The sequence below is a fragment of the Crocodylus siamensis genome, chromosome 2 (genome assembly GCF_052110815.1).
Source record: "Crocodylus siamensis isolate JL-2025a chromosome 2, ASM5211081v1, whole genome shotgun sequence".
Classification (NCBI taxonomy): domain Eukaryota; kingdom Metazoa; phylum Chordata; order Crocodylia; family Crocodylidae; genus Crocodylus; species Crocodylus siamensis.
The window spans coordinates 110,713,420-110,737,379 of NC_143396.1; the positions used below are offsets into that span (position 1 = coordinate 110,713,420).

General features: G+C 42.0%; 1 protein-coding gene across 1 annotated transcript in view; it reads left to right on the top strand.

Moving 5' to 3' along the window:
- Positions 1 to 23,960, top strand: part of AFG2A (AAA ATPase AFG2A) — a 343,648-nt gene that overhangs the window by 49,748 nt on the left and 269,940 nt on the right. The window contains 1 exon segment of the mRNA XM_090034520.1: positions 15,794 to 15,948. Within this exon segment, the coding sequence (XP_089890646.1) occupies positions 15,794 to 15,948 (155 nt within the window).

Consider the following 23,960-nt stretch of genomic DNA (forward strand, 5'->3'; position numbering starts at 1 on the left):
CCAAAACTCAGGAACTGTCACTGCTTACAGCGTCCATGTTGTATCTTGCATTTTGTAACCTTAGCAAACTGGATATATGAAGGAACTAAGACCAGCTGAGCTCGTGCAGTGTAGAACAGCCTGGCTAGGGAGAGAAGTTACACATAAACTGGTATAAATGATTGGAAACCAGATCAAATTTGTAACACAACAGAAGTTCAGTGCACATAAACCACTTTCAAAATGGCCAAAACTGGTTTAAGATAAACTTGGGTGGATGTAATATCAGACTGAACTGATTTAGGTTAAATTGATTTATTGAAGAACTACTGTCCCAGATCCCCTGCAGATTCAAGTTAACTCACAGTAATCTGGCATCCCAGGATGTTTTGCGCCTCCGTTGCAAGTGCCCCCACCTCGCAGGGTGGGCAGTTTAGCCTTGGCCCAATTTGTCTGTTTCAACCCAGCAGGGAGGCATGCTCTAGCACCCCCTAGCATCTATCCTGAGTCACTGTAGGTATGTGGCTGCATTTCTGGACTCAAAAGTAAATGTCTGTTCACTTGCTTATTGGTTCAGTCTATGCAGTTTAGAGTAATCTGTGACAGTTGAATCATTTCAGCCTTGGGCTTTTTGACTGTCTGTAATTAGTCCTTGTGTGAGTTTCTGGGGACCACATGTGTGTTATAGAGACCTTAAATTTCTTAAGGCTGCCAATGCTAGTCCAGCTGATGTTACTCATGTTTTGTGCCTTGGTGTTCCTGTTGATTATTGTTACTCCGGGGTGGTCAAGGTCTAAGGAGTACTCATTTTCTTCCATTTTAACTTCTCTTTTTTGTAGAGAGGTTTTGTGGCCATAATTCTGTTGGTGCAAGAGAGCTCTACTTTGAATAGTTACCTAAAGAAATGGTTCCAGGCGATTTTTATGGGTGATATGCTTTCTTGAACTAGCACATGGCTGGGATGGACTTAAACAAGCTTTTGGTTATCACAGTAGCTGTTTCAAAAGAATTGTGTTTTTGATTGCCTAGGTCCATAGAAATATTAATACTCCTTCCAAAAAGTACAGCTTCTACCAAGCAGAAGCTGTCTGCCTGCTTCTCTCTCAGAGACCCAAGGAAGAATACTGTGCTACCTAAAAGTTTGTTGTCTGTGTTTATTGGACCAACTGTGTGGTTAGGATAAAAGGTATTGCCCACAATTTTTTTTTCCTCTTGCGTACTTCCTGGATCATTATGCCTATATTGTCACTTCAACACTGCCATTGTATGGTTTCATCTCTTTTTTCTTTTTTTTTCTTTTTCAGATCAAATGTGCTCAGTTGTCATATAAAAATTATGCTCCCCCTGCCATGCTCCTTGCCTGGCAAGCTAAGCGTGAGATATGAAAGCTGAGCTTTTTTTGTTGTTTTACTGTTCATCACCTGTCATAAAGAATTCTGCAAGCCAAACGTAAGAATAATGCACATGAGAGATGACCTGAGCCTTGATGCTTAGATCCAGATCAGAACTGAATTCTGTTTTCATCTCCTCAGTGGTATAAATGTTAACAATATTGCAAACATCTTTCGGGTTTACTGTGTTAAATGCAGTGTGCATGTAGGTGAAGCAGTCTTGGACTCTTGTGCTTCGGTAGAGAGAATAAATTACCAGTTAATTGGGGTGGTGGTTGGTTTTTTTTTTTCAAATACCTGGATTACAAAGGTGGATTTAGGAGGGATACTCCAGTTGCCATCCTCTTGTAGCTTTAATGTACATTTAAAAATTGAGTGAGAATGTTCTTTTTTTTTTTAATTTAAAAAGACAAAAGAAATCTGCAGTTGCAAATTAGCCGCTACTGAATTGTGTGACCTGAATCCTGATTCCTGGGGGTGGTCTGCAGGTATGTGGGGAGATATGAATCTGTTTCATTTTAAAAGATTTTGTAGGAGCTGTAATTTTTGTAGGGAGAATTAATATTTGTATGGAGCTAGACAATTAAAAACACAATCCTCATGAAATGGCTAGAAGACAAATTTTATGCCAAAATGGCAGAATGTAGAATTTTGAAATTTTAGAGATACAAATACAGCTGTAAATTAATTACTGGACTGTGACTGTGTCTCAGATAAAATCAGCCATTTTTATTAAAAAGTTGACATTTGGGAACCTATTAATGTATACAGATACTAATTTACTGGGTAATCATATCAATTGAATCCTTTTAGCACCTTCAGTGCTTGTGGGTGTTTAAATTACAAGCATTCTTTATCACTTTTTGATGAACTCCTTAATCCAAACATTTTTAAAGTGAAACAAATGCCCTCATTTGCCCTCTTAACAAGTTAGGAACAAAAATGTTTTTGCTTGCATGCACACACAAAGCACTGTGGTTTTTGTTGACTCAGGCTGTAACATAAGTTTTTGGGTTGTTTTTAAGAACACTAGTTGAGAGTGATTGGTAATATACAGAAGTGGTTACATCTGGATATTGATGTGTGGCTTGAGGGAGCATATCTAAGACTGGATGGAATGTGTTGACCTTATTCTTGCGTATGGAACCACTTGTGTTCTGTTTTCCCTCTTTTTTCCCATTAACTTCTTGTAGGACAAAGGGAAAATCATAATAACTTTCAGAACTACAATCTACCTAGTTGGGGACATTTAATTTTAGTAGTTTTTTTCCCCCCAAGATTCCCTATAAAATCACTTGTTTGCATTGTTTCAGTTAGATTTTTACCTCTTTTTACTTTTGTTGAATATTACCTAAATTAGATTGTAGACTCTTTAAGTCAGGGAACTTCATTTTTTGTTCTATGTGTAGAACACCAACTATTGTGGGGTACTGGTCAATGGCTTGGCCTCCAAAGTACTGCTGTAAGTGAAATAATTTGTAATATACCATAAATGGTGCTATTTATTTTACTTAGTTTTTCGACATGCATAAATGATCTGTCCCTGGCTAATTATGGAGTAGCAGATTTCAGGATAATAAATATTTTACATTGAGTGAATCCTGTACTGTAGAAAATGGGGACTGGGATTTTGGTTAGATATACTTATTTTTGAGAGTGACAAGGAAATAAAATCCCAAATGTATTTTAGCATATAGGTATGGAGTTGCTTTTTTTTCCAAATTTTTTTGGATGTAGGATCTTTCTTCTTTCTTTTTTCCTACTTTGATTTCTGTTCCGGCCAAGACCGTTAAAATGGGTTGTTTTTAAAGAAGCATTTTCCAATAAGCAATACATGTAAATTGTTTGTCTGAAATTAGTTTTCAGTTAATTTCATATAGGCCTTGTTAACTTCTGTATTGCATATACAGGTGTTTCAGTCACTTGTTTAAATAATTTTTAAACCTGTAATGGTCACTTGTTTAAACCCTATTTATTTTTAATTCTTGTCTGTTCGTACTTATGTAAGCAAGAAATAAAAAATATTTATTCCATATTAGTAGTTGATATTTTCATCCTTAATCAAGCTTGAGCTCATTCCCTTGTGGTAGCCAATCATTTTTTTAATATACAGATGATACGGGAAAGCTGTCAGGGAAGCTTGTAGCCATCTATAGTTCGTACAACAAACAGTTCATTGGTCTTGCTTAGTAAAGAATTCAGGAGTTAAGAATCTAAATCTCCCTACTGTGTGATGTTCTATGTGTGCTTTTCTATCCATTTTTCTTCCTTTATTCCTCACCTTTTCCTTCCTTTTTTTTGAGTTTTTCATGCAAAAGTTGATTTTGGGGAGGGGAGGGGTTATTCCAGCGAAAGAAGTGACAGTTCTCATCACTGTATATTCTGGGCCTCCATGCTTATCCCCTATTAATCTGTTCTGGCTGGTAGATGGGGAATGGTGGATATATCTTGCCATGGCCCTTGCCATTCACAGTGCATGTGAATTCTCATTGTTATAGAAATATCTCCAGCATGCTTTAGAATAATGATATTAAAAAAAGCAAACAATTAATTGTTGTGTAATATAAATATCATATTCCTGCCCCTAGAATACTTCATTCAGCAGTGTATTCTTGGGAGGGCTCTGTGGAGTGCTGTAATTCATAATTGGCAATGCTTGCAGTGAATGTTGTTTTTGGAGGTGGTGTAGTGTGCATCTCTAAAACAAGGTGCTTATTTGGGTGTAGTGTACCATAAGGCAGTTTATATCAATTCACTTCTCCCTGCACAGACTGATCACAGAGGCTGTCTGTGTAGTGACAGTCCAATTGTCATTCATTGGCTTTTTCTCTAAAAAATTAGCACTATTGGCATATGGCACAACAATAAAAAGAGCTAAGGGCAGATCAGTTTCCTTCAGGATGAAGTCAGAAATTGAAATTAAGCAGTGTAAGAGTAATTAAGCTGTAGCTGAGGCGTATCTAGGGAAGTAAAGATGGATCTAAATCATCTTCACTTCTCCAACTTGGGGAAAGCTGGGAATCAGTCCAACTCCAGAGTAAGTTAGAGCAGTGCACATTTAATTTATACCAGCTAGAAGGGTCTGGTAGGGATATTTTCCTGTTCAAGGATTGCCTGCTTCTTGCCTCAAATTCAGTCACTGCAGAATATGTCAAGATTTTTATGCCACATGTGGATTTTCCCGTGAAAAAGGGTAGAAGCTTCTGCTCCTTGCTTATGGTAGCTTTGAGTGGTCAAAGTGGATTTAGCTATGACTAAACACCTGAAATGATTTGGTTTTAAAGGTATCCAGGCATCTGGCTTCCATTGAAAACATCCTATGCAGCTTTAAAAAAAAAACAATTGGATCCTGGCACTTGTTTTTGCTTCAAAGGGCTTTTATATGTCTGAGGACTAAGGATGTGCCCATACCATCTCCATGGTGATTCAGAAGCCACCACTGAGAACCAAGCCATGCCTACTTGCTCTTGCTCTGTACACGCTGCTTGCTAAAAAAGGTTGTGCAATCCCTCACAGGATCTTAGTTTTGGATGTATTCCTGAGAGTGACACAGGACATACTCTGCACTGCTCTTCTGATGACCCTACTTTTTTTTTTCAGCATGTAGCATATGTGGAGCAGAAGTGGATGGGTAGGGCTTTTTTCTCACTAGCAATCTTGGGATTGCTGCAAGGGCAGTACTGACATACTATGCCATTCCATCCTCCCTCCCCTCTTAAATTTTTGCAACTCTAGCTGGACTTGCCCTAATTGACAGTAATTCTTAAGGGGCATTCTACCTGTTTATTTACAAGTCATTTTCCCTCCCCCATTATGTTATCTTTGGGACCTACAAGATTGAATCCACTTTTTTGAATTTTCCTCTTTCGCTCCATACCTACCCGATTTCTTCCTAATCTGACTAAACCACTTTTTCAGCTAAAGTAGGGTAACTGGGGTCACTCTTCAAGTCATTGAGGCTGCTACTTAGTCACTGGAGAAATAAAATTTATCATCCCTTAATGAGTTAACTGTCCTGTTAGCTGTCTAGGGAAATGTCTTCCCACTAAGCATCATCTACAAAATGTGGCAAAGTAGCAAGATATTAAACCTCAAACCTGTATTCCTTGTTCTATCTATCGGACATAATTTATTTATAGTTTTAAGTTATATATTCAGAATGAGACAATTTTTCTCCCTAGATAATGCATTCATATCAGTAGGTCACTTGTAAAAAGCATTTGAAATACTTTGAGGGAACTTTTGTGAGCTCTTTTATTCTGACAGGGTATTTTCTGCTTGATTTCATTCTCTATTTTATTCTTAGTTATCATACATCTGTAACTATTTGTAACATTTATGTTTTTCACTTTGTATTTCATTCATAGATTTCATAGATTTTATAGACATCAGGGCTGGAAGGGACCTCGAGAGATCGAGTCCAGCCCCCTGCCCAAAGGGCAGGAAGTCAGCTGGGGTCATAGGATCCCAGCAAGATAAGCATCCAATTTACTCTTGAAGGTGTTCAGTGTAGGTGCTTGAACCACCTCCGCTGGCAGACTGTTCCAGACCTTGGGGGCTCGGACAGGAAAGAAATTCTTCCTTATGTCCAGCCTGAAACGGTCTTGCAGGAGTTTGTGACCGTTTGATCTCGTCATCCCTTGGGGACTCTGGTGAACAAACTTTCCCCCAGATCCTGGTGGTCACCCCTGATAAACTTATAGGTGGCCATCAGATCACCCCTGAGCCTACGCTTTTCCAGGCTAAAGAGTCCCATGGCTCTCAGCCTGTCATCGTAAGATCTATTTTCCTGACCTCTGATCATGCGCGTGGCTCTCCTCTGGACTCTCTCAAGCTTGTCCACATCCTTTTTGAATTGTGGAGCCCAAAACTGGACGCAGTACTCCAGCTGCAGCCTCACCAAGGCCGAGTACAAGGGGAGAATGACATCCCGGGATTTGCTCGAGAAGCATCTATGGATGCAAGCCAGCGTTTTGGTCGCTTTACTAGGTGCAGCATCGCATTGCAGGCTCATGTTCATCTTGTGGTCAATGATGACCCCCAAGTCTCTTTCTTCTGTAGTGCTATCCAACGTAGCACTGCTGAGCCTATAAGGATGCTTCAGGTTTTTCCTCCCAAGGTGGAGAACCTTGCATTTTTCGGTGTTAAACACCATGAGGTTCTCATCTGCCCATTTGCTGAGCTTGTCCAGGTCAGCCTGGATCACCCGCCTATCTTCTGGCGTGGATGCTTTGCGCCAAAGTTTGGTGTCATCGGCGAACTTGGCCAGTCCACTCCTGACTCCAGTGTCCACATCATTAATGAAGATGTTGAACAGGATGGGTCCCAGGACAGAGCCTTGAGGGACCCCACTGGTCACAGGGCACTACGATGAGTGACTGCCATCAATTACAACCCTCTGGGTCCGACCACGGAGCCAATTTCCCAGCCAGCGGATTGTGGTGGAGCCAAGGCCACAACTGGGCAGTTTGGCCAAGAGGTGATCATGGGATACCAGATCAAAAGCTTTTTTGAAGTCAAGATATATGACATCAATCTCATCTCCCTGGTCCAGGTGATAGGTTACCTGGTCATAGAAGGAAATGAGATTGGTCAAACAAGACCTACCAGCAACAAACCCGTGCTGGCTATCTCTTTGGATGTTAGCCTGGGCCAGTCCATCAAGGATGGCCTCCTTAATAAACTTTTCTAAGATCTTCCCCAGGATAGAAGTCAGGCTAATGGGCCTGTAGTTAGCCGGATCCACTCTCCTCCCTTTCTTGAAGATCGGCACCACATTGGTCTTCTTCCAGTCTTCAGGCACTACACCATAGCGCCAGGAGTTTTCTATGATTTCATAGAATCATAGAAAATTAGGGTTGGAAGGGACCTTAGGAGGTCTAGTCCAACCCCCTGCTCAAATCAGGACCATCCCCAACTAGATCATCCCAGCCAAAACTTTGTCTAGCCAGGTCTTAAAAACCTCCAAGGATGGAGAGTCCACAACCTCTCTGGGTAACCTGTTCCAGTGTTTTATTACCCTCCTCGTGAGAGAGTTTTTCTTAATATCTAACCTAAACTTCCCTTGCTGCAACTTGAGACCACTGCTCCTTGTTCTGTCATCTGTCATCACTGAGAACAGTTTAGCTCCATCTTCTTTCAAACTCCCCTTCAGATAGGTGAAGACTACTATTAACTTCTCTGTGTCTACACTTCTCTAAACTAAATAAGTCCAGTTCCCTCAGCGTTTCCTTAAGTCATGTCCCCCAGCTCTCTCACCATTTTTGTTGCCTTCCACTGGACTTTCCAATTTGTCCACATCCTTCCTGTAGTGGGGGGCCCAAAACAGAACACAGTACTGCAGATGTGGCCTCACCAGTGTTGAATAGAAGGGAATAATCACTTCCCTTGACATGCTGGCAACAATCCTACCGATGCAGCCCAGTATGCCGTTAGCCTTTTTTGCAACAAGGGCCCGCTTTTGGCTGATACTCAGCTTATTGTCCACTATAAACCCCAGAGCTGCTGCCCAGCCAGTCAGCTTCCAGCCTGTCCCGGAGCATGGGATTGTTACATCCTAAGTGCAGGACTTTGCACTTGTCCTTGCTGAACCTCCATGAGATTCCTTTTGGCCCAATCTTCCAATTTATCTAGGTCACTCTGAATTTAGCCCTACCCTCCAGCATATCTACTACTCCCTCCAGCTTGGTGTCATCTGCAATCTTGCTGTGCACTCTGTGTCGTCTTCCAGGTTGTTGATGAAGACATTGAACAAAACTGGCCCCAGGACCAACCCCTGGGTTACTTCACTTGGTACTGGTTGCCAACTAGACATTGAGCCGTTTATTACTACCCCCTGAGCCCGATACTCTAGCCAGTTTTCTATCCACCTTGTAGTCTCTTAATGCAGTCCGTACTTTCTTAGCTTCCCTGTGAGAATGTTGTGGGAGACTGTGTCAAAAGTCTTGCTAAAATCAGGGTATACCACAATCACTGCATCCTTGTGGTTTCCCTGCATCCACAGAGCCAGTCATCTCATAGAAGGCATTCAGGTTGGTCAGGCATGACTTGCCTTTGGCGAATCTATGCTGACTGTTCCTAATCATCATCTTCTTCTCCAAGTGCTTAGAAATGGATTCCTTGAGGATTTGCTTCATGATTTTTCTAGGCACTGAGGTGAAGCTGACTGGTCTGTAGTTCCTTAGATCCTCCCTTTTCCCTTTCTTAAATATGGGCACTATGTTTGCCCTTTTCCAATCATCTGGGACCTCTCCTGATCACCATGAGTTTTCAAAGATGATGGCCAGTGGCTCTGCAGTCCCATCAGCCAACCCCTTCAGCACCCTTGGGTGCATCCCATCTGGCCTCATGGATTTGTCTATGTCCAGCTTTCCTAAACAGCCACTAACCTCTTCTTTTGCCATTGTGCTGCCAGGTGCAGTAGTCTGGGAGCTGACCTTGCCTCAGTGAATACTGAGGTGAAGAAGGCATTGAGCCCTTCAGCCTTTTCTGCATCCTCTGTTACTAGGTTGCCTCCCCCATTCAGTAAGAGACCTGCAGTATCCCCCATTTTGCTTTTTCTACTGACATCCTTGTAGAAATCCTTTTTGTTACCGTTCACATCCCTTGCCAGCTGCAACTCCAGTTGCTCTTTGGCTGTCCTGACTTCATCCCTGCATGCCCAAGCAGTGCTCTTATACTCGTCCCAAATTATTTGTTCAGGTTTCCACTTCTTATAAGCTTCCTTTTTTTGATTTAGTTTACTGAAGAGTTCCCTGCTCAGCCAAGCTGGTCTTCTGCCATACTTGCCAGTCTTCCTGTGCATAGGGATGGTTTGTTTGTTACACTCTCAGTAAGGCTTCTTTAAAAGTACAGCTAGTTCTCCTGGACTCCTCTCCCCTTCTGTCTGGCTTCCCAGGGGATCCTGCCCATGAGTTCTGTGAGTGAGTCAAAGTCTGCTTTTCTGAAGTCCAGGATTCTTACCCTGCTGCTCTGCATCTTTCCTTTCCTCAGGATCCTGAACTCCATCATCTCGTGGTTGCTGCTGCCCAAGTTGCCGCCCACTACTACATTCCCCACCAATTCTTCCCTGTCTGTGAGCAGCAGGTCAAGAAGAGCATGGCCCCTAGTTGGCTGCTTCAGTACTTGTATCAGGAAATTGTCCCCAACACCATCGAAAAACTTCCTGGATTGTCTGTGCACTGTTGTATTGCCCTCCCACCAGATGTCAGGATGATTGGTGTCCCCCATGGAGGACTTGCAATTGGGAAACCTCCTCTAGCTGTTTGAAGAAAGCCTCATCCACCACTTCTTCCTGGTCTGGTGGTGTGTAGTAGACCCCCACTACAACATCACCCTTGTTGCTCTCCCCTCTGACCCTAAACCAGAGACTATTCTTCCTGCTCATTTCCCAGGCTCCGTGCATTTGTGTACAGGTACGTGATTTAACTAGTCGATTCCCCTGATTTCTCAGGAAGTAAGAGAGCACCTCCCTTGTGGCCCCCTCCTGCTTGCTCTCCCTTCTGGTCTCTCACTTCCTCACTTACTTTGGGGCTTCGGTCTCCATCTTTTCCACTTCACACACATTAGTCCAGTTACATTTTTACATCCAAGTCTGTTTGGATTTTGGATGTCATTTCTATTTATTTCCCTTCTAATTCTGTGTCTGCAAGTTTACATGCTGCAGGTAACCACAATGAAAATACCTCCTGACTGAAATGCACTAACATCTCTGCAAGTAATTTCTTTATTTTTTTTTCTTTTAAATTTGGTCTATAATTCAGTTGTGTATGTAATTTACACATGGACAATTGATTTAAAAATCCTGGATGTATTGAAGTCACTGGAAGTTTTGTTTCTGAAATAAGAACAAGGCCCTTAATAAGCCACACTGGTTTACGCTAAAGAAGGAGGAGCTGCAATATGAAGTGGGTTTTTTGAACAAATTTGTGTTAAAATGGTGTCCAGTGGGGGAGGCTTCCATGTTTATTGGTTCTAAATATGTTTTAGGTAAAGTATACTTTGCAAAAACATGAAGTTTGTATTGCTGCTACTATTGAAAACTTGACCTGAGATTTGGAAGTTTCAGGTTCTCTTTGGTTTGCTTCACTAACAATTCTGAGGGCTTCTGCAATTAAACTTTAGTTAAATTCTGCTAGTGGGAAAACCATCTCTCTGTTGGCTCTGCAAGAGTAAAAAGTGTAATAACATGCATTTGTATGCAGAATAAGCAGGTATGATTGTAGAGTAGATCTGTTGCATTAGGTAGTGGCATTTTCATATAGTCTGCATTAGATTAGAAAGATTAATTAGTAAAGATTAGATTACAGTTTTGCTGCTTAACTGTCATGACTGACCCTGACTTTGCTATTGTGATAGTTTAATATTAGCCTTGCAGTCCTTTTATTTCCTACAGTGCAAATATGGCCAGTCTTAAGTAGGATAGGCTTGAATGGACTGGAAGTAGAGGTATGTCTTCATTTTTTTAGGAAATAAGTCTGATCTGTGAGCAAGCTATGATAGAAATTTTGAAAACAATTCCTCATCGTCCTCTTCCCCTTGCTGTACCTCTCAGCAACTTCTACTCAGTTCTGTAGACATGTTCCAGCAAATGCCAGACTATTCATGAAGGACTATAAATCGTGTACACAATCCCTAGAGTAGACTAGAGCTCAGGGTTAGCTGCGTGAACTCGCAGTGTTATGGTTACGAGGGATTTAAGAGCATTATCTTTCCTGTGCAAACAGTACATAAAAGTTCTTCAGGGATTTTTCCATATTGCTCTGGTAGTTAAAGCAGATTACAGAATATAGTTTTAAAACTAAAAATAAAGACTTTTGTTTTTGTAATAAACGCAATTTCTAAATTGGGAATGTACCTTTATATACGGATTAAGCTAAAACCTCTTTAAAAAAAAAGTCCATTACAGGCAGTGATATAGTGCTTTCAGCATGTGTTATATTTTTTTGTCAGTGTATTTGTCTGCATATTGGCATTTAAAAAAATCCCCAGATGATATATCATCCTTTCAGAGAATAAATGAAAGTGTATCTACATTTGTTCAATCTATAAAACTAAAGGCAATGAGCCCAGCAGAATGATCTGTGGAGCATTTACTGGTTGTCCACGGGGAACAGGCTGGTTATGTAGTGCTGCCTCTCCTTGTTTCAGGTCTGGGGGGAAAACCCTCAAAAGACCATTTCCCTGATGTTATATATATTGGCAGCGTCTAGCTGTTATGGGAAAGTTACTGAGGTGGGGTGTGAATTGGATAGGAGATTACTAAACTCCCCCTTAAAAGAGGGAGATTTGTCAACATGATTGAACAGAAGGGGTCATATTTGTGAAATAAACTGGGTACTTCCGTCGTATCTTTTTCTCATTTATGGTATTTGGTAGTTGAAAGTGTGTTGTGTATTTAGATATGTGATGTGTATACTGTACAGTGCATGATTGTCACTTTTCAGTTACTCATGTCACCTTGATTCAAATCTCTGTATTGCATAGATAGTAGAAAAGCTGTTTATTTTAGAAATAGTTAGCAAGTTTAGTAAAACACTGGAACTGTTTTGTTGTAGCCTTCTGCCTATTCAGCCAGGTGCCTTGTCTAACTTAAATACACACTAAGGGAGTGAAAATTTAATTTAAGAATAATGAACTATATCTAGGGACCTTCCCAGATGCAAGGCATAAATAGAAGCAAGTACTCCATCTGTTGGCTTTAGAAAGCCGAACATGTTTTTCCCCCACGTTTTACTCGAATGGTATAAATCTCCCATTTCCAGCCCTGCAGGGTAACAAGGTATTTGATCTGAAACCCGTCTCTGATGTAAGAGAGAATGGTCCATGTGTAACAGTTTGAGCTTTTGTAATTTTGGAGGCAAATTAGCCAAGAAAGAAGAAGCGTGCAAGTTGGGTTCAATCAACTGCCATTTTATTTTACATCGTTCACACAGTATTAGAATAATTGTGGGGGAGATGGATTAATGGAAAGAATGAACATGAGGCAGTTAAACATGATAAATACAGTTAGTCACAATGATAACATCTCCACATCTTCTGTGTATTCTCAATCTATCAAACCTAAAATGGACATGTTGGGTATTCATTCTCTAGACACTTTTTATTATTTGTGTTGGGGTGTAACTATGCCTAGAATCTGACAAAATATAGCTACATAGTAGTGTTCTTACACTTAGCTATATATTATCATAATGTGCTAACACCTAACCACAGCTACGAAGAAGAATAAATTAAAGGGAAATAATATTGTGTACTCGCTTTTAATATGTGACAGAAGAGAAGCAGCTGTACCATGACAAATTGTTCTCACTTGCTTCCTCTGTCCACTTTGCTTCCTGTGTCCTAGACAGACAGGATGAATTTGTGAGGTATAACACACAGTGCTGGAGAGTAGAACAAACTGTTTATTTTCCATGGTTTGTGATGATGCATAATAGACCTATGTTTGCTTCTTTTGGTTTTATTTCAGAAGTTTCCATTTATGCCTTGTTTGGGAAGCAGAACTCTAGTATATTTAAATACTTTGTCCTCCTGGTTAAGTTTCTGCTGTATATAGGAACAAATCCTGCAACCCAAAACTCAGAACAAGGAGTCCTTACTCACATAGATAATTTCATTAACTATGTGGAAAAACTATTTGTTTGTTTTATACTGTATTTGCTAAGACTTCTCATTTGAGTAGAGGCTATTATGGTATGAGAGAGGCTAAAGGTATAGGTACCTATTTAATGAAGATAATAGAATGTCTCTGCTCATTAATACATTTCAGATCTGTCATGCCTGAAAATGAGTGTGCAAAATTTGTGCATAAATGCGTAAGTAGAACCAGTTTACAACAGAGGATAAACACTATCTGGTTCAAACCAAGCCAGAGACATCCTATCCTAAGAAGCTCATCTGCAAAGACCAAATGTTTGGTATTTTCTGGGATACAATATATAGTACATCTGAATTAAACATTCATAACTTTATGCTTCCACAAAAATAAGCTTATGGTCACTGTTGCATGTGTGTGTTCCCCACCCCCCCACCTCGCCATTACCCCATCCATCAAAAAAAGGTTCAAGCAGCATGTACTTGAGACATCTTTACACTAAAATGGACCTTTCTGTGGCTTAAAGGGTATGTGTGTGTGTGTGTGTGTGTGTCTCCCCCGGCAGCCCTTTTTGGCTGTATCTTTCTGTAGTTTAGTAAGACTTTTTTGTCAGGGGTCAATGTGGAGAGCAGGAAAGAAAGATTATGATAACAGGAGGAAACAGGAAGAATCATGCTCTCATTTTCGATCTGTTTTTTATATTTGTTTTAATGTAAAACATTGTTTCAATTAAATGCTGACCTGTGTAATGGTGTGTGCTCACACATGCTTTAATGAATTCAGTCTTTGTTTGGAGAGCCGTGACCTTTTTATCCCTGTTCTCGATCATAGCTGCTGCATTTCAAACCCAGTACTGATCAATGAAACTTCACTTAGATATGCTTACTAGCACTGGTAGCAGGAGTACATAGGACCCATGTTCCTATTTGCCCTTTTTAAGGTTATATTTTCATAAAGGAAAAAGAAGACACGTTTTATTTTTGCAAATAAAAAGGTAGACATGATAGATGAAAGAATCATCAAATAGACTTTTGGTTAAATTTGTACCTGATAGAAAGGATGTTTGAAATTGAAGAGCAGAGATCTTTATCATTTATTTGCTTTCCCCAAAGACATAACTTCCCTAGTAAATATGTAATCTTTTATTTTAAATTGTGCATGCCTTATGAATTAACTTCATAAATACCTTTAACCTAAGGCAAAATGTGGATTGAATTGCTGTCCTGTTGTTGAAGCTACCTTTTTTTTGTAAATGACTTGCTGGGGGAAATAGGAAAGAACCACGGTGTTCAAGAGAGTTAAATTTTTCACTTCTCCTGTGACTAGCATTGCAGTGTCCCATTTGGTATAAAGAAGTGTTTTTATTTATATATCCTGTTGTTTCTGAATGTTTCACACTGGGGGAAACCTGAATTACAGACATTTTCTTTTTATTGTATTAAAGATCTTGTGCATTGAGTGCAGGTGCTCATGCTTCTGTAGTAATTGATGGTGTAAGGAGACTCTCCAGCTGTACTGATACACAGGGGAGATATTATATCTCTTCACACATTTTATGTATTGTAGGAAATGTAGGATTCCTGTAATTGTCCCAGATTTTCCGTGTCAAAGTTTGTAAGTGCCTCAGTGGAAAGAAGAATCTTCTGATTTATTTAAAAATAGCTTATCCCTTGTCTTTATTGTTTTTCTTTAGCATAGATTGACATACTTTGTTTTGTTAAAATGAATCAGCTTGATTAATCAGTCAAATTAACTTGTTAAAATTATTCTATATATGTCTTTTGGTGGCTCATCGGTAATGATACCATAATACCTACCTATATGTTTTGTAGAGCAAAATAGGTTAAATTTTGCCCAACAAAAGTCAATCTTTTTCATATTATAATGTTTTTTAAATACGAGGGTAGTGGAAATAAACAAAGGAAGAAAACAAATCGATAGACAAATCTTGAAAGACAAATTAAATGCAGGAAAATCTTTGGGGCTTTTGCATAGCATACTCTGAGTTCTCACTCCCCAAACAAGGCTTTAGTGCAGTCTCTTTCTCTGTGGAACTGGTGAGATATCACTTAATAGCTCAGTACTCATGAGTTTAGTTCTGGGTACCTCCATATCCATAGAGGGAAAAGATAAAACTTCTGAGGTATTTATTTGTATGGAAAGACTATGTGCATTTCATATGATTTGAGTAAACAGAGGAGAAAGGGAGTTGTGACTGTTAAGTGTCTGTAAGATGTGGACATTGAAAAGATAAAAAAAAAACATGCACAGAGTTACTTAAGATATATATAAAAAATATGGGAAAAGTTTTATTTAGCACACAATGAAAAAAACTCCTAGCTGTGAATTGTGTTCCAATGAAAAGAACAGAAATTTCATCACTTAAATCATTTTGGAATACTAGAAAATAAACCAGTAGGATGCAAGCCTGTACTGATGGGGGAACAGATGAGATAGCCCATTTTGAATAAACTGATTATTCCTGTATATCAGTTAGACATTTGTATTTTTTTCTCTTAAAAAGAGACTTCGAAAATTATCCAAACCCTTTTTGTTCTATTTTTTGTGGGCACCATGGCTATTTTTATCCATCCTTGGGACCAAATCTAGTATATATTCTACAGGTAACCATAAGTTCCTCTTTCCTCTTCTCTTTCATTGGAAAAATCCATTGTGTTCCTGGACCTAGTTAGAGCCTAATGTTATGGTGATCTTTTTGAAGCTTACTTCCTTTCCAGTGCTTTAGTCTGTGCAGATGTGTGTGTATATTGTCTTTGTGGGAAACAGGATGAAATCTATGCATGTTTGATTTTTTTTTTTTTAATAGGTTTATATGCCTTGCGGAGAGCACTGGGAAAACAAACTAACCTATTAGACAGTGAGGTGGCTGGGTCAGTGATGATTACTTTCAATGACTTCCTGCAGGGGATGAATGATGTCAGGCCCAGCGCCATGAGGGAGGTGGCTGTCGATGTACCAAAAGTAAGTAATTTTCTACAATACAGTAGAAGCATGGTTAAAGATAAACTCAGGAAGGTCATACTTAGACTTTGAAAAACCTTATCCACAAAGGTTCATATTAGAAAAAAGTAGGCTTAAGTTTCCAATAAATGTTATTTACCAGGTTCTTTTTTTTTAAACATTTTGAGTTATATTGCTGGCATTGCCATTGAGGGTAACCAAGTGACGCTCCAAGAGGACCTCTCATTAACTGTGTTCCATATCCACAGTCTCCAAATAGATTAAGGCAGGGCTATCCAGTGGACTACAGGCTCATGGATGCACCACACCACATTGCATTGTGTGCCTTTTTCCCCATGCCACTGCAACAGCCTTTATGTGGATGCTTCTCCTGCAGGTGCTGCATCACATGCTCGTGCAGATGACCCATTGCTGTGCAGTGCCATGCCTCACCCTGACCATCCTGTGCTGTGCTGTATTGTGCCACACTACCCCCTGCGGTGTAGAAAACCCAGAAGCCAGCATAGGGAGGGTGAACTGAAGAGTTGTGGCCAGGCAGGAGCTCAGGGGCTGCAAACTAAAACCCCTTACAGGCTGCATGCAGCCTGTGTGTTGCCAGTTCTGCAGTGTTGGGTTAAAGAATTAAAAGTTTTAACATACAGGTTTAGAGTGTACATTTCACCTATTTACACTGCAGCAACAAATTCAATTGAAAACAAAGTGTTGGCTTTGCTACCGGGGTTTATGGAAATATGGGAATGGAAAGGTGTTCCTGTTTTGCTTAGAAAATAGTTGATAAATTGTCTGGTTAAACAAAACTGGAATCACTGAAAGGAAGTGGACACAATTTACATGTTGTTGCATTAAGTGAGATGACATGGCTTTGAGGGCAGAATGGGACCTCACCTGAGTCTTTGCTGGTCAGCAGCAATCTCTTCAGAGGTCTGTTCTTCTCAGTGCTTGAGTGCTACTGTGCAGTGTGCGTGTTCACTTGAAAAATATGAAATGAGAAAATAATGGCCCAGTTACATTTTGGATTGCCACCTTCTGTTACATTCTTTCACTGCATTCTTGTTTAGTTTAGTTCAAAACATTTTAGGCTTGTGGTTTTGATGCAGGGGAGCCATCTCAGCCTTGGAACATAGTAATCATTTATTTAAATATCAGTATTAGAGTAGTGCCACAATGGATTGCCATTTGGAACCCTGTTGCATTTCGTGTTGTACAAATATAGAAAAGAAATGGTCTTTTTCCCAAAGGTCTTGTTGTCTGCCTCCAATAATCATGTAACTTAATCTTGTGTTGTTCTAATGGTCCCTGCATTATTGATACAAACTAGGTATGCCTCCTAAAATAAAAAAGCCAAATAAACTGTTTAGTAACAGAAGAATTTGTAGCTATTACCATATTTAACCAAAGCCAAGATGAGTTAAAATTTAAAATGACCCACCCCTGATAATTTAGACTACGTATATGGAACATTTATAAATTTGTTCTAACTTTCTCTATATAGAATCTAGTTATCTTAAATTAGGTTGTCTTAAATTTGTCCCCCCTCACCCCTGCAGCAGGAAAAGCAGCAGGGGGAAAAGGAAAAGCAGCTTCCTCCCTTCCCCCGCCCTCCCATCGTTTGTCTCCCCCCTGCAGCTTGATTCCTCCCCTCAGTGCCTCTGCCGCCCTCCTCCCTCCCCCCAAATTGGTAATTTGGCCTACAATCCTGTGCAAGGATATCAGTCACTTATACCCTACCACACTGCTTTTTGGGATCATAACACCTGTATTTTGAGCATCCCTTTGGAAGCCTCTGGAATTGTTTCCTTGTCACAAGAAATGACACCTATATTACATTCTAATTGCTGTGATTAGTTTTTCCATCTTTTTTTTTTATCAGTAGTATATTTAAGTTCATGAACTTGGGCCATGTTTCCATGTAGGACTATTAGTTGGCTGTAAGCCATGATGCACTGGCATAAGTTACTTGTGTGCTCTGAAGTAGTTTACACCCACAAAAAGTGCTTCTGTTACTGTTTTTGTTCATATCAATTTTAAAAATGATACTTTTAAAATAATAAAACACACCAAATTAGGTTCCTGAGAAGTGGTATAATCCAACAGTTGGATTTCATAAATTTAAATTTTGTTTTCTGGCTCATATATTGTGAGTATACAACAGTGTCTCTAGTCTGGAGTGATTAGTTTTTAGCTTCTTTCATCTTTTTATTTTCAAAAGAAGATCCCCTCACCCCTAGTACAAAAAAAAGGAAAGAAAAAACGGAAAGGGAAGAAAAGAAAAGAAAAAAGCAGGTATCTGAGTAAGCAGGCAATCGCATGTATTACTTTTAGTAAATCGGGGATTAAATTCCTTTGTTGAACGTGTTTTGTGTCTGACATTTAATTCTGTTTGTCGACTAAGAATAAATTAAAGCATAAAATAAATGATCAGCCATGGGAAATTTTTGAATTAGGGTGCAAAAGCTCGGATAGAAATACTGTTAATACAGTATTAAGTGTTCATTTTATTTTTAAGACATATTACTGAAGTGTGTGCCCCTCCAGAGAATGCATTTTTGAGCTGTGTTGTTGATTAGCAGGAAAACCAAAAGCTTACAGCTTTAAGTTGAAGTTGCTTTCATGATGTTAACTCACTGTTTTTCAGTGGGAAGTTTCATTTAAAACAGTCCTTTGCAAATCAGATTAGGAGAGAGATAGCAAAGAAAGTATAAATTAACCAATGGATCATGCATAAAGGCAATTGTTAGATGGGATTTTCTTGTGCTGTTTTTGTATCCATGCCATTCCATCCCTGCCAGGTTTATTTTCCTAAAAGTGTGACAATGTCTTCATATCAGTGAAAATAAAAAATGCTTTTTGTATAATGTACTCTTCAGCAGCAGATTACTGTTCTAAAAATGTTCCCAACCTCTGCTCTGATGACCCAGGCATTGCTGTGGGCTGCTGATTTTTCAATAACGATAATATTGCTAGGGGTGCACCAGTAAAGATTTTGGCCAATACTAATGGCCTGTTATTAACCAGCCATACTGGCTGATACCGATTTGATAGCTGATATTCAGCCTGGCAGCTTGGAGAGCAGCGTCTGACCAGCAAGTCTGGCGGGGGAGAAAGGGGCATGGGGGAGCAGATCGAGGCCCCCACTGTGAGGGATGGAGTGCGGTTGGGGCCGGACACGGGATGGAGCTGCAGATGGTTTAACTGGGGGAGGGGAGGAGAGGTGGCTACCCACCACTGTGCAGACACCTGGGGGAGGCACAAGGGGCATGTGCCCCCCCAGACTTGTGTGTAGGGTGAGGGCAGGCTGTCTTCTGAGGACTCAGGACCAGGGGCTATTTGGGCCTCTTCCTGGTGGAGCCTGGGCTGGGGCTGTGCTTGGGGTGGGGTGGGCAGTGGTGGTGTTGGGAGTGGGGGTTAAGAGCAATTTTGGAGTGGCTGTAGCCCCTCCATCTCAGTGCTGCCACCCAGTCTAGCCCCCTTGTTGGGAAAAGGCTGGTGCACTCTCTGGCCCTGAGCTCGCAGCAGGCAGCCCACCCTTGCCCCGCTCACTAATTCTGGGGGCACATGCCTCCTGTGCCCAGCGTTCCCTCTGAGCTGCATGGCCACACAGGCGCGTCTGGCAATGCGGCATGAGTGCGCCTGCATGGCCATGCATGCTGCACAGTTTAGAGGGAACACTGCCTATGCCTCCCTCGGGGTTTGCACAGTGGTAAGGAGCTGCCCCCCTTTCTACCTCCCTGCACCTTCCAGGTGAGCTGCCCATGGTTCTGTCCCACCCCACCCTGCCTGGCTGGGCAGCCCAGTCCCTGCCCCATTCCCTGTCTCACCATGGGGGCCTCAATCTGCTCCCCCCCCACGCCCCTTTCCCCCTACAGACTTATTGGCTGGACTTATTGGTCTCCAACCTGCCCAACTGCATTCTTGTTTACGTGCATGTTGTGGTTGTGCACATGCAAATGACATTTGTCGGTTCCATTTTTGGTTATGCCAGCCAAAAAAAGGCCAATTTTGATATTGTCAGTTTTCCTTTTATCGGTGCTGATATGAACCAATATATTGGTGCTCCTCTAAATATTGCAGTAACCCTCCTCTGCAATATTTGAATAATCAGAAAACAGTTTTATGTACTATTTTACTATTAAGCTACTACAGTTTTATGTACTGTTTTCATGTTATGTAAACCATATTGTTGATGGGGAAACAGCCAACACTATGTGAATTTGGGAAGGTAGTCGAAGGAGACTGAGGTTCTTTGGACAAAAGCTGGAAAGGGTTTTCCAATCTCAGAGGGAACAATAGCCGTGTACGAATGTTCATTTCTAGTGGTAGAAAATCTCCATCATTAGAAATTATTCCTGAACAGGGAGCACTACCAATATCAGTCTGTAGCTGCCCCCTCTTCCCTGTTCTTTGCACCTTCCTAAGACCGCAGTGCCTGTGAAACCTAGACCATTTACCAGCATCATGCCAAAAAATTAACCACTTTCACTTGTACTGCCTGCAAAAGATACTAAAGATCAATTGACAAGACAAGATTCCAGACGCCAAGGTGCTTGGAAGATCAACTCTCCCCAGTATTCACACCCCACTGAAACTGCCACAGCTAAGATTGGCCAGCCACCTCTCAAGAATGCCTGAGACTTGTCTGCCAAAGAATATCTTCTATGGCAAACTGTCAAATGGAGTATGCTTTTGCGGCACACCAAAGAAGCGATACAAGGTCACCCTAAAGGTGTCCCTAAAGAGTTTTGGCATCAACAAAGAGTTGTGGGAGCAAATCGCTTGCGACCAGCCATCCTGGAGGTCCCAAATCCAGAACAGAACATTGGTCTTTGAGCAGAAGCAGAAGCAATGAAAAAAACATGCAGCCAGGAAAACAAAAACCTCCCATATCCAGTCCTCATTGCTCTCCTGCCCCAGCTGCAGCAGGTTGTTCAGAGCAAAGATTGGACTTGTAAGTCACCTACATACTCACGTGACCTAGCCTCCACCCCCTCTTCATTCTCTTCTCTTTCTCCTTTTCCTTCTTTCTCCTTTTCTCTTTTCTCCTTCTTTCCCACTTCTTTTCTCTTTTTTTCCCTCTCATCCCCCTGCTGAATGCAATCATCTTTGCTCATGAAAGATGAAGTATATATAAGACCCAGGTGATCCTGATCTGAGAAAATAATGGGCTACTTCAATTCTCCCATTCCCAGGGCTTCCTGTCCTTTTTTCTGCTTGCCAGTAAAGTTTTTTTTTTTGGGGGGGGGGGGGTTGTTTTTTTTTGGAGCAAGCCTGACAAAGTTGTGGAGCCCGTTGTTTTTCACAGAGTATACCTGAATTTGTGGCTTCTGCAAAAATTGTGCAATTGTGAATTTCATAGATTTCATAGACATTAGGGCTGGAAGGGACCTCAGGAGATCATCGAGTCCAGCCCCCTGTCCAAAGGGCAGGAAGTCAGCTGGGGTCATAGGATCCCAGCAAGATAAGCATCCAATTTACTCTTGAAGGTGTTCAATGTAGGCGCTTGAACCAGCTCCGCTGGCAGACTGTTCCAGCCCTTGGGGGCTCGGACAGGAAAGAAATTCTTCCTTATGTCCAGCCTGAAACGGTCTTGCAGGAGTTTGTGACCGTTCGACCTCGTCATCCCTTGGGGACTCTGGTGAACAAACGTTCCCCCAGATCCTGGTGGTCAGCCCTGATAAACTTATAGGTGGCCATCAGATCACCCCTGAGCCTACGCTTTTCCAGGCTAAAGAGTCCCATGGCTCTCAGCCTATCGTTGTAAGAACTGTTTTCCTGACCTCTGATCATGCGCGTGGCTCTCCTCTGGACTCTCTCAAGCTTGTCCACATCCTTTTTGAATTGTGGAGCCCAAAACTGGACGCAGTACTCCAGCTACAGCCTCACCAAGGCCGAGTACAAGGGGAGAATGACATCCCGGGATTTGCTCGAGAAGCATCTATGGATGCAAGCCAGCGTTTTGGTCGCTTTACTAGGTGCAGCATCGCATTGCAGGCTCATGTTCATCTTGTGGTCAATGATGACCCCCAAGTCTCTTTCTTCTGTAGTGCTATCCAACGTAGCACTCCCGAGCCTATAAGGGTGCTGCAGGTTTTTCCTCCCAAGGTGGAGAACCTTGCATTTTTTGGTGTTAAACACCATGTTAAACATTTGCTGAGCTTGTCCAGGTCAGCCTGGATCACCCGCCTGTCCTCTGGCGTGGATGCTTTGCCCCAAAGTTTGGTGTCATCGGCGAACTTGGCCAGTCCACTCCTGACTCCAATGTCCACATCGTTAATGAAGATGTTGAACAGGATGGGTCCCAGGACAGAGCCTTGAGGGACCTCACTGGTCACAGGGCACCACGATGAGTGACTGCCATCAATTACAACCCTCTGGGTCCGACCACGGAGCCAATTTCCCAGCCAGCGGATCGTGGTGGAGCCAAGGCCACAACTGGCCAGTTTGGCCAAGAGGTGATCATGGGATACCAGATCAAAGCTTTTTTGAAGTCAAGATATATGACATCAACCTCTTCTCCCTTGTCCAGGTGACAGGTCACCTGGTCATAGAAGGAAATGAGATTGGTCAAACAAGTCCTGCCCGCAACAAACCCGTGCTGGCTATCCCTTAGAATGTTAGCCTGGGCCAGTCCCTCAAGGATGGCCTCCTTAATAAACTTTTCTAGGATCTTCCCCAGGATAGAAGTCAGGCTAATGGGCCTGTAGTTAGCCGGATCCACTCTCCTCCCTTTCTTGAAGATCGGCACCACATTGGCCTTCTTCCAGTCTTCGGGCACTACACCAGAGCGCCAGGAGTTTGCAAAGATCCATGCCAGGGGCTGGGCTATGATGCTCACCAGCTCCTTGAGTACCCTGGGGTGCAGATTGTCAGGGCCGGCTGACTTGAAGGTATCCAGCTTCTCAAGGTGTTCCTTCACGAGGTCAGCATTTATGGAGGGTAGGGGATCCCCATCACCCAGATCTCCCTGTCCCATAGCAGGCATGGGCATCCCATGTGACTGATGAAAGACTGACGCAAAGTACCTATTTAATAGGTTGGCTTTTTCCTGGGCGTCAGTTGTCAGTTGCCCCACCTGGTTTAGCAGGGGTCCAATATTGCCCTTGCTTTTCCTCCGGCTCCCCACATATCTGAAAAAGGACTTTTTGTTGTCCTTGATGCCTGAAGCTAGTTGGAGTTCAGTTGCAGCCTTGGCTTTCCTGGTTTGCTCCCTGCAGGACCGGACCAGCGCGGAGTAATCTTCCTTGGAGGTGAATCCCGTCCTCCATCCTTTGTAGGCTTTCCTTTTTAGCCACAGGAGGTCCGCTAGGTCCCTGGAGAGCCAGGAGGGCTGCTGTGCCTTCTTGCTGCCTTTCCTCCGTGTTGGGATAGATTTAGCTTGTGCATTGAGGATCGCTTCCTTGAGAAGCAACCACTCTTCTTGAACTCCCATCTCCCTGGGGTCATGGTTCCTGAGGGCCGGACTGACTAGCCTCTTGAGCTTGTCAAAGTCGGCTTTTCTGAAGTCAAGGACTTCTGTGTTGCTGACTGACTTGCCAGCTTTATGGCGGATGGTGAAGGTGATCAGCTCGTGGTTGCTGTCACCCAGCTTCCCATCGATCACTAGGTCGCCGATTGGGTCGTCCCCTGTAATTTGGTAGGTGACATCGGTAGGGACCTACAAAAATTGTGATTTTGTGATTTTTCCAGAAACCACAATCTCAGGTGAGCCCTGCAAAAGGGCACAATATTGCTAAGCAAGAGGGGAAAAAACTAAAAGCTGCAAACAGAGAAAAGGGATCCCTTGTGTCCTGCAGCACAGGGGAAGGGCAGGGGGTGGAGAGGGAACAAATCGAGGCTCAGCCCCTGACATAGGCTCAGTAGGGAAGCTGGAGTGTTTCGGTGCTGGCTTTTAAAGCGCCCACAGGCATGCTCCTGCAGCATGCATGCACCCACCTAAGGAGGATTCTTCTTTAGCGTGTCCGGCCAAATATGTTTCAGCACTGGGCTGTGCAAGACAGTGTCCTGCAGAGATCTTG